Source organism: Cervus elaphus, chromosome 5 (assembly GCF_910594005.1).
Source record: "Cervus elaphus chromosome 5, mCerEla1.1, whole genome shotgun sequence".
Classification (NCBI taxonomy): Eukaryota; Metazoa; Chordata; class Mammalia; order Artiodactyla; family Cervidae; genus Cervus; species Cervus elaphus.
The window spans coordinates 83,172,812-83,189,308 of NC_057819.1; the positions used below are offsets into that span (position 1 = coordinate 83,172,812).

Here is a 16,497-nt window from a genome sequence, read left to right on the forward strand (position 1 = left end):
TCATTTCCTTTCATTGTTTTTTCTATATCCTCTTCTGTGGCAGTGATTTCCACCATTTTGTCTTCCAGGCGATTTATCCGTTCTTCTGCTTCAGTTATTCTACTATGGATTCCTTCTAGTGTATTATTCATTTCTGTTTTTTGTTCTTCAGTTCTTCTAGGTCTTTGGTAAACATTTCTTGCATCTCTCAACCTTTGCCTCCATTCTTTTCCTGAGATCCTGGATCATCTTCACTGTCATTATTCTGAATTCTTTTTCTGGAAGGTTGCCTATCTCTACTTCATTCAGTTGTTTTTCTGGGATTTTATCTTGTCCCTTCATCTGAGACATAACTTTCTGTTTTTTCATCATGATTTACTTTCTGTAATACAGTTTTTGTTTTAGCTGCTGTGAGACTGTTCTTCTATCTACCCTCTGATGCATGAGGCTAAGAGGCTGTGTAAGCTTCTTGATGGGAGGGTCTGGCCATGAGAAAAACTGGGTCTTGCTCTGGTGGGCAGAGCCTTGCTCACTAAAGCTTTAATCCAGTTATCTGCTGATGGGGGCAGTGGGGGGGTTGCACTCCCTCCCTGATAGTTTTTTGGTCTGAGATGACCTAGCCCTGGGGTCTACAGGCTCTATGGGAGGATTAATGGTGAAGTCCAAGAAGGCCAAGGGGGACCTTCCAGTGCCTCTGTCCCTGTGGTGAGCCCCTGTTGACCCACACCTCCACGGGGCCCCCCAACGTGAGCAAGTAGTCTCCTGTGAGGTCACTGCTCCTCTCCTCTGGGTCCTGGTGTGTGCACAATTTTGTTTTTTCCTACAAGACTGCAGTCTCTGTTTCCCTCCATCCCCAGGAAGAGCTCTAATCAAATCCCGCTGACCCGCAACGCCAGATTCCCTGAGAATTCCCAGTTCCTTTGTCGGATCCTCAGGCTGGAAAGCCTGACATGGAGTTCAGAACCTTCACAATAGTGTGAGAACTTCTTTGGTATCATTGTCCTCCAGTCTGTGGGTCACCCACCCAGCAGGTATGGGATTTGATTGAATCATGATTATGCCCCTCCTACTGTCTCGTTGCAGCCTCTTCTTTGTCTTTGGACGTGAAGTATCTTGTTTTAGTAGGTTCCAGTATCCTCCTGTCAGTGGTTGTTAACAGCTTGTTGCAATTTTGGTGCTCTAGCAGGAAGAGATGAGTGCACGTCCTTCTACTTGGCCGTCTTGAACCAGAAGCCAAGGTCTCTGCTTTTTTAATATGCTGTCTAGGTTTATCATAGCTTCCCTTCCAAGGAGCATTAGTCTTTTAATGTCATGGCTGCAGTCACTGTACACAGTGCTTTTGGAGCCCAAGAAAATAAAATCTGTCACTTTTTCCGCTTTTTCCCCTTCCATTTGCCGTAAAGTGATGGATCAGTTTTGAAGCAGAAGTAGATATTTTTCTGGAATTCCCTTGCTTTCTCTGTGATCCAACAAATGTTGGTAATTTGATCTCTGGTTCTTCTACCTTTTCTAAATCCAGCTTGTACATCTGAAAGTTCTTGGTTCATGTACTGCTGAAGCCTAGCTTGAAGGATTTTGAGCACTACCTTGCTAGAATGTGAAATGAGTGCAATTGGATGATAGTTTGTACATTCTTTGTCACTGCCGTTCTTTGGGATTGGAATGAAAGCTGCCCTTTGCCCTGGGTTCAATCGCTGGTCAGGAAACAAGCCCCTGCATGCCACGACTAAAGACTGCTCATGCTGCAAGTAAGACCCGGTACAGCCAAATAAATAAATATTTTAAAAGATAATTGCCTTCAAAAAGCTTTGTCAGGGTTCAGGTGGATGTACTAGAATTTTTAAAAATTACAATTTAGGAATAAAAACTTCTTACACAGCGTGGGAAGGAGAGAGAAGGATGAATTGAGAAAGTAGCATTGACATATACACATATTCATGTGTAAAATAGATAATTAGTGGGAAGCAGCTGTATAATACAAGGGGCCCAGTCGGGCACTCTGTGATGACCTAGAGGAGTGGGGTAGGATGGGGGAGGGGGGCTCCCGAGGAGGGGGATATGTTTATAATTATGACTGATTCGAGTTGTTGTATGGCAGAAACCAGCCCAACATTGTAAAGCAGTTATCCTCCAATTAAAGAAATTTTAATAAAAGCTCTTAAGAAAATTTTAGGAATGGCATACATGTAGTAGCACGAAGCTGAAACTCCAGTACTTTGGCCACCTGATGCAAAGAGCCAACTCATTGGAAAAGACCCTGATACTGGGAAAGATCGAAGGCGAAAGGAGAAAAGGGCGATGGAGGGTGAGACGGTTAGATAGCATCACCAACTCAATGACGTGAACTTGAGCAAACTCCGAGAGATAGTGGAGGACAGGAACGCCTGGCGTGCTGCAGTCCACGGGGTCGCAAAGAGTCACGACCTAGCGACTGAACGACAGCGAGAGCAACACTGACCTTAAGTGTACAGCTTTATTTTTTTTTAATGTATGTGTACATCCAAGTAGCTGTTACTCAGATCAAAGTATAGAACATTTCTAGAATCCCATAAGAACCCCTTCCCCATCTACCCTCCTCCATCGCCACAGGTGACCACTCCTCTGACTTATCTCATCGTTGACTGTTTAAGACAGTGGTTTTCAAAGTGTGGTCTGTGGAATTCTGGGAGTCCCCAGGACCTTTCATGGGCTTACAAGGTCAAAACTATTTTTATAAGGCATTTCTTACCTTTTTCACCTTGGTGACATTGGCGTAGTGGGTAAAACTGCTGTTGCTTCAGGACAAACAAAAATACTGGTACAAAATGTACTAGTAGCCATTATATTCCTCAGCATCATGCACTCAGATTTTTTTTTAAAGGGCAGTTTCATGTAAGAATATCTTCGATGTGTTAGAAAGTTATTAATTTTATTGAAGTTCAATCCTTGAGTATATGTAATTTTTAGTATTGTGTGACAAATGCTTTTTTGTGTGTGGGATTACACAAACACTTTTGTTGCATACTAAAGTAAATACCTGGTGGCTCAGACGGTAAAGCGTCTGCTTACAATGCGGGAGACCTGGGTTCGATCCCTGGGTTGGGAAGATCCTCTGGAGAAGGAAATGGCAACCCACTCCAGTGCTCTTGCCTGGAAAATCCCATGGATGGAGGAGCCTGGTAGGCTACAGTCTATAGGGTCGTAAAGAGTTGGACACGACTGAGCAATTTCACTTCAAAGTATGTACATGATTGTCTTGAGGAAAAGCACTTGTGAAGTTGATTGAATTCTGAGATGAATTAGTCTCCCCCCCCACCACCCCGCCGAACATTTTTACTTAAAAAACTGACTGACACACTGGTTATTTAGACTTGAGTATTGGACAGATGTGTTCTTGAAAATAATAAAGTGAGCCTTTCATTAGAAGAAAAACAAATGTATGACAAAACCCACTGAAATGTTGTGAAGTAATTAGCCTCCAACTAATAAAAAAATTAAAAAAATAAAACAAAAAAAAAAGAAGAAAAACAATCTAGCTGCCTTCTATTAAGGTAGTGCCAATGATTACATTTGAGCTTTTAAGCAAGAATTAGACTTTTAAAAAACTTATATCATCCACAGTGAACTTAGTAGCTTTCCAATTTGATTTTCCTGGTATCAGTTATTAATAAATGTGATTTTTTAAATATATTGTATAATGAAATGTGTCAGTATTTAGAATATCAGCATGATTCAGTAAATCAATATTTTCCAAAAACCAATGCATTTTATTATAAAACATGTGTTGGTGAAAGATCCATTCAAAGTTCAAGATGGACAAATTGATCTTCATGTAATGGAGTACAAAAAGGTCATGATATGGTTCAGATTCCGTGTTATAGCCAAAGAACCTTTCTTTTCCACCTGTCTATGTGAAGGTTGATATGTATGTTTGAAGCAGATACGAAAGTCTAGCTGCCTTCTATTGTCAGACATTAAAGAGATTTGCAAAAGTGTAAAGCAGATGCCACTCCTTAAATTTTTTGGCAGATAGTTATTTTTCATAAAATGTTAGGTTAACATGTAATGGGTTTATTATTGTTATTTTCAAATAAATTTTTAAAATTTGGAAGTCGGTTTCTAATATGTAGCTGTTAATGGATTTGTTGTTCAGTCGCTCATTCGTGTCCGACTCTTTGAGACCCCATGGACTGCAGCACATCAGGCTTCCCTGTCCTTCACCATCACCCGGAACTTGCTCAAACTCATGTCTAAGTCAGTGATACCATCCAACCACCTCATCCTCTCTCACCTCCTCCTCCTCCTGCCCCCAGTCTTTCCCAGCATCAGGGTCTTTTCTAAGGGATAGAACCCACATAATCAAAAGCTCTTTGAGGTACTCAGTAAGAGTCCTGAGACCAAAATGGTTAAGAAATGCTAGTTTAAGGCATTAACTCTTTTTTAAAAAAAGTTTTTCTGGAGTATAGTTGATTTACAGTGTTGTATCAGTTGTACAGTAAAGTGAATCAGTTATTGCATATACATATATCCACTCTTTTTTAGATCCTTTTCCCATATAGAGTGTTATAGAGTATTGCATAGAGTTCCCTAAGCTTTGCAGCAAGTCCTTGTTAGTTATCTATTTCATATGTAATAGTATGTATATTTGGAGAAGGAAATGGCAACCTACTCCAGTATTCTTGCCTGGAGAATTCCATGGACAAAGAGCCTGGCAGGCTACAGTCCATGGGGTCGCAAAGAGTCAGACACGACTGAGCGACTAAGACACACACACAGTGTGTATATTTAAGTCTTCCAGTTCACACCCCCCAAACCCCCTGATAACCGTAAGTGTGTTTTCTACATCTGTAACTCTATTTCTATTTTGTAAATAAGTTCATTTGTAGCCCTTTTTTAGATTCCACATATAAGCAGTGTCATATGATATTTGTCTTTCTCTGACTTCACTCAATATAACAATCTCTGGATCCATTCATGTTGCTGCAAACAGCATTATTTCATTCTTTTTGTGGCTGAATGATATTCCATTGCATATATAAGAATGAACTCTTGACTGTAATAAAGAGTTATTGTAATCTTAAGTGAGTGAAAAAAAGCACTTCATGGAGGAGTTGGGAAGTGAATTCATTCTAGAATGAGGATTGGGATGCTATGGTGAAGAGAATTTTGGAGGGATATGATCTGTGTTTAAGGCTTTGATTCTCTCAGAGGTTCAAGAGGGAGGGAACAGATGTATACCTATGGCTGATTCATGTTGATGTAAGGCAGAAACCAACACCATATTGTAAAGCAATTATCCTTCAATTAAGAATAAATAAATTTTTAAAAATTGATCAAAAAAGTAATGCACAGTCATTATGGAGGGTTTGTAAGGCTAGAATAGTGTACATTAGAAAAGAAGTCTTTTGTATTCTGACCTCACCTGCTGGAAATAACTGATATTAATTTGATTTGTTAATTTTTTTGTTTTTTTGCTCTGGTGTGCAGCTTGCAGAAACTTAGTTCTGTACCCTCGGCAGTGAAATCTCAGTGTCTTAACCACTGGACCACCAGGGAATTCCCATACTGATTGCTTATTGTACTCAAAGGCAAGGAAATTAAAAGGACACAGGAGTCAGCTTGAAATAACTAATGATGATGACTTTGATCACTTAGTGAAAGTGGGAGATGCCAGACTTACATTGTGAAGTTACTCTTTTTCTCTTTGTAATTAGTATTTTAGCAGGAAAATACTTTAAACCTACATAAACACCCCATTCCTTATCAGACTTTAAGTCCGTTTATTAAAATGGGTTCAGAATATCCTGTTTTGTTCAGTGGTTTAAAGTCTGTTACTGTCATCATTTTGATTCTAACATTGTCTCGGGTTTGGCCAGTGAGAGCTCTTTCAAATTGGCTTCTGTGTCCTATTAACTTGCTTGTTTTCTGTCACAACAAGCAGTCAGTAATTTAACCTAATCTACAAATAACCATTTTAGTACTTTTTTCTTTTTGATGATATTCTTGAGTGTTCTGTTCTTGAATATTACCTGTGTATAACGTATTTCCATAGTTTTTGACTAAGGCACTGACTGGACTTTTAAAAATCGGTTAACCTCAAAAATACCACCTACTTTGGAAAAAAGCTGTGTTCTCTATATTTGCTTCATCAGTCTTCTGTTACGCATAAACTCTACAAAAGTGACCCCAAAGTCAAAGAGGCCTTTTTCACAAGGGTCTCCCTTTCTCTCTGCCAAATTGATAGAATTTTTAGAACATTAGGTTAATATATTTATTTCTTCATTCTTTATGTTTCTGTTCATTATTAATTAGGTTACAATAAAAATATAATCTAACAATATAAAAGAAGAAAAATTGAATACCCTTGCAACTATGTTCAGAGGTTATTGTATATAAAACATTGTAATGCTGTTACTTGAACAGTACCATAAACTTGAAGTGCTTATTTTTGTTAAGAAAAAACAAAATGGCTGTTTTTCCAAAATATTTGGAAGAATATTTCCAAAGTATTTTTCCTGTGCATTCCATTAATCATTTAGTAATACCAAAATCTTTTAGTTTTAAAATATCTAAAAACTTATGGCTTGCATATTTTATGCTAATTGAGTCTACCTAGTATATTAGCTAAAAAAGGCAATTAGATACTTTTTATCTATGTCCTTTTTTGTAATTTCAGTATTACTTATTACTTCAGGGAGTGGAAGCACCAGTTACTATAATGATGGGAGTAGTAATAACAATGCAGTCATCTTTTAGTTTTACTGAATATTCGCTATTTCATTGAATCTAATGCCATTGGTTAATGATGCATATTTTAAGAATTAATTTAAGGATGCATATTTTGAATGTACTGTTTAACACACTTAAAAATCATATAGGTTCTTCTAACCCCCCTGCTTGCTGTGACTGTGTTTTGATCTTTGATTCTTCCTGTGCGGTCCTATGCTTTCTTTGTTCAGTCACTAAGTTGTGTCTGACTCTTTGTGAGCCCATGGACTGTAACCAGCCAGGCTCCTCTGTCCATGGGATTTCTCAGGCAAGAATACTGGAGTGGGTTGCCATTTCCTCCTCCAGGGTATCTTCCCAACCTAAGGATCAAACCTGCATCTCCTGCATTGGCAGGTGGATTCTTAACCAAGGTGGATTCTTTACCACCGAACCACTTGGGAAGCCCTGATTCTTCCTGGTGCCCCTAAAAACGATGCAAAATACTCTTAGATTCTTTAAAATACTTGTAATATCTACCTCATATGTACCAAACGTATGATTTACTTGAAATATACAAGGTGAATTTTGGGGAAAATAAATATTCAAATTAGCTTCAATTTAATGTTTTCACAGGTGCTGGAGAAAATTTGGAGAATACAATGGCAGCCTTTCAACAGTAAGTATATAAAAAGGCATTCCTTTACAGTTTATCATTAAAGTGAAGATTCACAGAGTAAGGATCGTATACAGGTAGCATCTGCTTGTGACAGTTGTTTCTGTTTTATTAAAATCTCCTTTTTTTATTTAGTTAGTCTGAAGTGTTCCAACAAGTGTTTGTCTTCTGCTTAACTGAAAATCTAGATTTGAGTTTTGGCACTACAGTGCCAGAGCTGAAAGAAGACGTTTGTAACAAGGCACATACTGTGCATAATGCTAATTAGTCTCAGAGAGAAGGAGAAAAGGAAAGGAAAGGAAAACACTGTTACATTGGCTCTTGTTTATGTGTAGGATTATGTGTCTACTCAGTAATTCTTCCACAGACCTGAACCTCTTATCTGGTCTTTCTTCTTTGAAGCCTTAGGAGTAATTGATCTTATTTTTAAAAAAAATAAGGTAAATTATTTTTTCCAGTGTTTGAATCATTCATATTTCCCACGGAGGTCTTTTAGAGCACCTCACAGAGAAGCAGCAGGAGAGACAAGAACAAAAGCTGATTGCTACCTTGTTCTTGGTCTTAAAGTAAATGCTTATCATCAGCCTGTGGTAATGCTGAGAACACTGTTTTCTTTTCCCTGAAAAATAAGACAGGAAACGTGGTAAGTTAACCCCCATGAAAAACATGACTATCCATATTTACTAAGGCAAATATTTTCTTATATAATTTTTAACCATTTTTATGTACATAATTGGGGCTAATAAATCAGGCTAACTTGGCTTAAGGTTTAATTCTATTTCTCATCATTCAAAGACACTTGAGAGAGTCTTTTTCTTGTTATCAGGTCCCAAGGTACTGCTTTTCCATAGTCATTTGGTCTAAATCCTATCCTCCTATATTCGTCATTGCTTATTCTTCCTGCTCTAAAACATGATGCCTTTTGACTGTAATCTCAAGTCTCTTACAGCCCTAAAATGCAAATTCTTTCCTCCTGTCACTGATGGTGAAGCAGAATAATGTAAATTACTTTATCTTCTCTACTGAGATTATGTAGCTACCTCCTATAACAAAAAATATATTTAATTTTATGTGAACAGTTTTCACTGTGATTCACACACACACACATGCACACCCACACACACCTACATTGACTATCATTTAGATAATTTTTGTCTGTGATGTAGTGATATATTTTACTTGGGGAAAAACTGCTCATGACTGAATGGTTTTAGCATTCTGTATGTAAATGTATGTTATTTTGTAAGTTTTTCTCCATATTTTTTTGCTAAATCTTTACCAGCCACTCTTATTTATGAAATTAAGACACTGAGTTGTATAATAAACTATTTCTAAGGATGATGCATTTGTATAAAACATTATTTCTAAGGATGGTACCTAAATATTTTTTTATCTTTGAAGATTTTGATTCCCTGAAAAATGTTTTGATATTCAAAGAATATCTAATTTAGATGATTTTTACCTGCTGGATACATTTCATTTCCTGTCTTCAGGCAGTTTGTTTTTATATTGTTTTGTTCAAGCAGTAACTATTGAAAAGTACCACAGCCTTCTCTATCATGTGGTAGCTTTCTTTAACTTTAGTTTTTTGGAGGTTTTTCTGGTACTTTAAAAGAAGAAAGCACCTCTTCCATATATTAAGGCTGTTTAACTCTTCAATTGTATGGCTGTTTGCTAACTGACTTTGGAATTTATGTAAAACCTAAACCAAATAGGCTTTATTTTTAAACTTAAAAAAATATTTTTGATGGTGCTGGTGGTAGTAATGATTTGGGTTTTTGTTTCGTTTTGCCTTATGCATCAGTATACTGTCAATAAGTACTTTTTATAATTGTACTTTCATTTATAAATATTCTATTTATGTAACCGCTAGGACACTTAGAAAGGTTTTTTTAAATATACCTACTTCATGAACAATAAGAAAAAGCTGTTTACGCATACTATTTTCAAAGTATTGTATACTAAAAAGATAAACAGTTATACTCCATAATTGGCAAAAGACGGACACTGTGCTTAAGTATGGTTTATCCTTGATAGGTGAAGTAGTTGAAGAAGAAATAGTGAAAATACAATGAGCAGCTAAAACTTAGATCTTATTTGTTACATGTATTTAAATCTTATTTATATATTGATATCTGTGTATATTGAAAAAGCATGTATATTATGACATGGAGGTAAAGATGATATTGAAGAAAGTATAAATAGTTGGTATGGGAAGCCAGGTTAAAATTAATGAGAAAATTGAAAAGATATCAGGACTAGAACAGCTATCATTTGGTGGAGAGGAAGAAGCTCCTTTTAAAATCGTGAAATGTTGAGGTTAAAACGTGAGGTTATGTGGACAGGCTACATCTAGAAAATTGAAAGGACCTTAAGAGTATATGGAAAATTAATTCATTATATATTTACTATATTATAGTAGGGCTAAAGAAGTAATTAGTACTGACAAAGAGAAATAATTATATTTCACAGTTTATAAAAAGTTATTTAATCTGGCTTGTAAAATAATTTCATGGACTTCCCTGGTGGTCCAGTGGTTAAGAATCTAACACAGGGGACACAGATTCGATCCCTGGTCCAGGAAGATTCCATGTGCCACAGGGCGACCAAGCCCACATGCCGTAACTACTGAGCCCACTTGCCACAGCTAGTGAAAGCCCACATGCAGCAGTGAAGACCCAGTGCAGCCAAAAAATAAGTAAATAAATAAATTTTTTAAATGATTTTACAGACACCTTAAGTTATGAATTGGATAAGGAAATGGCAACCCACTCCAGTATCCTTGCCTGGAAAATTCCATGGATGGAGGAGCCTGGCAGGCTACAGTCCATGGGGTCACAAAGAGTCGGACACAACTGAGCGACTTCATTTTCTTTCTTTAAGTTATGAATGTGGCTCTTCTGGGATTCTTTGAGAATAAGAATTTTCCTGATTCATCTCAGTCCCTAAATCTGGCTCTGGTACTAACAGGCTCTCACTAGTCAGTTACTGAAAGGTGTATGGAATGGAGCACTCAGGACCAAAGCAGACTGTTAACAGAAGGTAGAGGCGGAACCCCACTTATAATAAGCATGGAACCAAAAACTAAAAAATTGTACTACAAAGATAGACACACACACTCACACACAAAGAGCCAATAAACCCTGAGTATGTAAAGTGTGGTTCTTAAGAGCTAATAAAACTAGGTTATTAAACCAGGCTGCTGTGGTGAGTACCCACAGGACAGTTTGATCCCAGTGGTATTAATATGAATGGTAAAAGAAAGAAGTAAATTGTATTAGCAATTGCTGGAAGCGTAAGTTGGCCGACAATCAAAGTAATTAATCGGTGACCTGATTCTCATGATAAAATTTTTTAGAATGTCTAATTAATACAATACTAATTATCTCATCTCTGAAGTGGGAATAATATAACCTTAATGTTTTGAGGAATACATGAGATTCAAATAAATTCTTTAACATAAAGTCTATTGTAAGTTTTGATGCATTGTTTATGTGGAGTTTGAAGTAATTTCACTTCTTTTAGAGCTAGAGTTTTTCTTTTCTTTTTCCAGAAATACTGAAATCTTGCCCCCCGTAACTTTTTTCTGTGTTTGTCATCAACTTATCAGAAATTCAGCTATAAAATGTCTGGTGTTTCAGTGGAAGTAGATACATTTTGTTATTTGTAGAAAAGTTTGAAGGCTAAAGTGATTAAAAAAAAATAGTTTTCTTTTCTCGCTGTGTTCCAGCTATTTGTGTATCGAATTTGAGATGACTTTATTAGAATAATTTACACATTGTCCTAGATACACTTACTATTGTTCTAAATTTTTTATTATTAGCTTTTTAATAAGAGGTAAGCATACAATAAATAAAAAATATTTTTTGTATAATTCCTAAACATTTCTAAAAACAGCCAACATTTCAGCTAAAGGTAAACTTCACACTTAGAAAGATTTCTTAGGTAATATGTATAGGTATTTTTAAATACAGGGAAATATATATTTAAATACAGGAAAATATAGATAACCTCTGCTTTTACCCTGGCAGGCAGATTCCCATCCACTGTGCCACCAGGGAAGTCCCCTTTTATTCTCAATTTTTTTCCCCTTTTATTCTTAAAATAAATAAATAAATAAAAGCTAAAAACTATACACAGTATAACAATATTTAAGGAAAATTTAAAATATAGAACAATACTTTTACCAACCTAAAACCTATTTCTGCCTATTTTTAGATTTTATTTTTACACATCTGTGGTTCTAGCAAACACACAATTGCAAACAGTCTTTTTCAAAGGTGGATGTTCTTTAGAAGAGGACATATACAGTTCACATATAGATATTTACTGTCTTAGTAAGAATTATATTAATGAGCCAGGTTTGTTTTTCTCTTAACAGCTGGTGATAATCAGAGCACTGAAAGGGAAGATTATTTAAGAAATAGGGGAGCAGTGTGAGACTTTGGCACACAGCACCACGTGGCCATTGGTTCTTTTGGAGTGGGATGCTGATGGGGTTGGATCATCAGAGGTAGATCAAGTAAGACAATTCTCAAGTAGTCGGCTCCAAAGATAAATTTTGTGAGGCATATAAAGTGCATACATACACACATACACACTTTATTTTACATCAGTGGGATCCTACCATGCCTACTTTTTTTTCATGTAGATATCCACAATGCCATTCCATGTGAATGCTTTGATTCATTGATTCTTTGATGTATGATGTTCACTAGGGCTTCCCAGGTGGCTCTGTGATAAAGAATCCGCCTGACAGTGCAGGAGATGCGAGAGACACGGGTTTGATCCCTGGGTCAGGAAGATTTCCCTGGACAAGGAAACGGCAATTCACTCCAGTATTCTTGTCTGGGAAATCCTATGGACAGAGGATCCTGGCGGGCTACAGCCCACAGGGTTGCAAAAAGAGCCGGACATGACTTAGTGACTAAACAATTCACTGTGACTTTGTTTTTGTTTTTTAAAGAAATGAACTATTTTAATGGAAAGTGAAAGTGAAATCACTCAGTTGTGTGCAACTCTTTGCGGACCTGGAGATTCTCCAGGCAAGAAGACTGGAGTGGGTTGCCATTTCCTTCTCCTTCACTGTGGCTTTGGATCATCACTATGGACTGATGCTGAAGCTGAAGCTCCAGTATTTTGGCCATCTGATGCTAACAGATGACTCATTGGAAAGGTCCTTGATGCTGGAAAAGATTGAGGGTAGAAGAAGAGTGCGTCAGAGGATGAGGTGGCTGAACGGCATCACCAATGCAATGAACATGAACATGGGCAAACTCTGGGAGATGGTGAGGGACAGGGAGGCCTGGCCTGCCGCAGTCCATGGGGTCACAAAGAGTCGGACACAACTAGGCGACTGAACAGCAGCAATGGATCATCATTGATGAACATTTAGGTACTAGTTGGATATTGATAACCAAAACATAGCTTCATTCTGCTCATTTAGAAATGTGTGATTACTTGCAACATACCCAACATTGTGAACGTTGGAAAATATGAAACAAATACCCTTCCTCACTAGGAATTTACTATCTAGTTGTAGTGACATGACCTCATACACAAACACTGGGAAACAATTTAAATGTAAGGGAATGTATTATACAAACCGTAATTTACCTACTTTACATTTTTCCCTTCCTGCTTTCTCAGTCTGCTCACTCAGCTCTGACTCTGTCCATTCTTGAATTTTAAAAAAGGAAAGGTTTTTTCCCCCTAAAACTCTCTCCCTGCCCTGCCTACGTTTACTTTGTTTTTCATCTTGAAGATGTCATCTGTGGTAATTGATTCATAAAGTGCTATGTAAGCTTTTTACATATACAGAGAGCTGTCTCTTTTCATTTATTAATTCAATACATGCTGTGAGCAGTCCTGTGCCCAGGCACTAAGAATGCGACAGTAAACAGCCATGGTCCAGACACCCTTTCCGTCTAATTGGGCAAGTAGGGGAAGATAAGTAGGTATATTCAAAAGAGTGCGGTAGGTACTCTAACTTAGTAAACACAGGTGGTGCAGGAAGTCCTGGCAATTTGGCAAATAATTGGTAAATAGGCTACAAAATCCAGTCAGGGATGCGGGGGGCAGGGCAGGATTAGGGAAGGTGTCCTGAAGTGCTAGTTTCTTAGTTTACACCTGAAGAACAAGTAAGAGTTAGCAGACAAGGGGAAGAAGAAAGACTTACAAAACTGTTATTGTGGGACTTCCCTGGTGGGCCAGTGGTTAAGACTCCCTGCTCCCAGTGCAGGTTCAGTCCCTGGTGGGGAAACTAGATTCCACAAGCTGCAGGTATTAATAAGACCCGGCACAGCCAAATAAGTAAATATTTTTAAAAAACTGTTTTTTAAACTGTTACTGTAGTGTGTATAATATTTGGTAATATACATTTGGTAATATGCACAAATCTTTAAGTGCACAAGCCCAAATAATTTTAATATACATATACACACCCTTGTGATCACCACCAGAATAAAAGTATAGAACATTTCTAGCACCTCTGAGGGCACCCTTGTGGCCTTGCCCAGCCTGTACTCCTTTCCCCTAGATAACCATTATTTTAATTTCTATTACAATCAACTGACTTTTTTCTGTTCCTGATAACATAAATGTAATCATACAGTGTTTATACTTTTGTCTTTGGCTTTTCTTTCTTTCAATTTATATCTGTAAAATTCATCCATGAGGTGTGAAATAATCTTGTACATGTTTTTTAATGGTCAAATAAGTTCATTTCTCTCAGAAGATACACACTTAGCAGAAGTTGAATTGCTGTATCATGGGGTGTGTGTGTGTGTGTGTGTGTGTGTGTGTGTGTGTTAAGTCACTCAGTCGTGTCCGACTCTTGTGACCCCATAGACTATAGCCCACCAGGCCTCCCTGTCTATGGGATTCTCCAGGCAAGAACACTGGAGTGGATTGCTGTTCCCCTCTCGAGAGGTGTCATAGGGTAGGTGGATATTTTTCAAAGGATTTTACCAACTTACACTCCCATCAGCAATGTATGAGAGTTCCAGTTGCACCACTGTCTTGCTAACTTATTGTTATTCCTTTTAATTTTAGGCATTCTGTTGGGTATATAGTGCTGTCTCATTGTGGTTTTAATTTCTGTTTCCCTGTGGAATTTTTATGTTGAACACCTGTTCATAAACTTATTGGCCAGTTAGAAATTCTCACTCGAGAAGTGCCTGTTGAAGCTTGTGTCTGTTATTTTATTGTATGTTGTTTTTCTATGAAAGACATTTCAGGCAAAAGAAATATTTAGAGCATGGGGCTGCTTGGAGTGTAGGAGCAAGGTGGGAAGGAGATGTAGAGAGCTAATGTTTTCACTGTTTTGCAAATAAACATAGAGAAGCTAAATAACTGCCCAAGTAAGTGGCAGAGCCAGGATTTGAATGCAGGCTCCCATGTCTGTGCTTTTTTTTTTTTTCCCCCAGCTTTATTGAAGTATAATTGACAACATTTTAATGTATTCAGAGTGTCACAATGTGATGAATGATAAGTGTGTATACACTGTGAAAGGATTCTCACCAAGTTAATTAACACATCCATTACCTCACATATTTACTTTTTTTTTTTCTTTTCAATGTTTGTTCTCTTAACCACTGTGGTACACCTTCTGTATCAGTCATAACATCTTAGGGGGAAAGAAGCCTTAGCAATTATCTGTTCTGATGTTTTCAAGTTTTTTCTTTTTTGAAAGACAATTAAAATATTTTTGTTTTTTCATGGTAAAATGTACATAACACAAAAGTTGCCATCTTAACATTTTTAAGTGTACAGTTCAGTGGCATTAAGTATATCATATTGTTATACAACCATCACCACTATCCATTTCTACAATTTTTTTTTGTTTTTTTGAGAAATAATTGACATACAATCACTGTATAAGTTTAGGGCATACAACATGATGTTTTAATTTACATATATTGTGAAATGACTACCACAGTAGGTTAAGCTAACCTTCATCCTCTCTTATCGACACAATAAAAAGAATAAAGGAAAAAATTCTCCTTGTGAAAGGAACTCTTAGCATTTACTCTCAACAGTTTTGCTGTATATCACAACAGTTAGCTGTAGTCATTATACTATACGTTACATCCCTAGTACGTATTCATCTTATATCTAGAAGTTTGTAGCTTTTGTCTCCAGAACTTTTTAATCATGTCATATTAAAACTCTGTACCCGTTAAATAACTCCCCAGCCTCCTCACCCCACAGCCCTGGTAACCACCATTGTTGTTGAGTTGCTCAGTCGTGTCTGATTCTTTGAGACCCCATGGACTGTAGCACGCCAGGCTTCCCTGTCCTTCACTGTCTCTGAGTTTGCTCAAACTCATGACCACTGAGTCAGTGATGCCATCCAACCATCTCATCCTCTGTCGCCCCCTTCTCTTGCCCTCAATCTTTCCCAGCCTCGGGGTCTTTTCCAGTGAATTAATTCTTTGCATCAGTTGGCTAAAGTATTGGAGCTTCAGCTTCAGCATCAGTCCTTCCAATGAATATTTAGGGTTGATTTCCCTTAGGATTGACTGGTTTGATCTTGCTTGCTGCCCAAGGGACTCTCAAGAGCCTTCTCCAGCACCACAGTTTGAAAGAATCAATTCTTCGGCATTCAGCCTTCTTTATGGTCCAGCTCTCACATCTGCACATGACTCCTGGAAAAACCATAACTTTGCCTATATAGAGCTTTGTCAGCAAAGTGATTTCTCTGCTTTTTAATATGCAGTCTAGGTTCGTCATAGCTTTTCTTCCAAGGAGCAGGCGTCTTAATTTCATGGCTGCAGTCACTGTCCTCAGTGATTTTGGAGCCCAAGAAAATAAAGTCTGCACTGTTTGCATTTTTTCCCGCATCTACTTGCCATGAAGTGATGGCATCCGGATGCCATGATCTTAATTTTTTGAATGTTCAGTTTTTTTCAATCTCCTCTTTCACCTTCATCAAGAAGCTCTTTAGTTCCTTTTTGCTTTCTGTCATTAGGGTGGTGTCATCTGCCTATCTGGGTTACTGATATTTCTCCCAGCAGTCTTGATTCCAGCTTTTGTGAGTCATCCAGCCTGGCATTTCACATGATATACTCTCAATATAAGTTAAATAAGCAGGGTGACAGTATACAGCCTTGACTCACTCCTTTCCCAATTTTGAACCAGTCCGTTGTTCCCTGTCC

The 16,497-nt window shown here is 37.5% G+C and overlaps 1 protein-coding gene across 4 annotated transcripts in view; it reads left to right on the top strand.

Annotated features, from left to right (window-relative positions):
- GDPD1 (glycerophosphodiester phosphodiesterase domain containing 1) overlaps window positions 1-16,497 on the top strand; it is a 52,777-nt gene that overhangs the window by 9,565 nt on the left and 26,715 nt on the right. For all 4 annotated transcript variants that reach the window (XR_006341162.1, XR_006341161.1, XM_043902832.1 and 1 more), the window contains exon 2: window positions 7,300-7,342. Coding sequence is in view for 2 of the 4 variants with exons in the window: in XM_043902832.1 (XP_043758767.1) it covers window positions 7,300-7,342 (43 nt within the window). In the remaining 2 variants the exon portion in view is untranslated. The remainder of the gene's footprint in view (window positions 1-7,299; window positions 7,343-16,497) is intronic.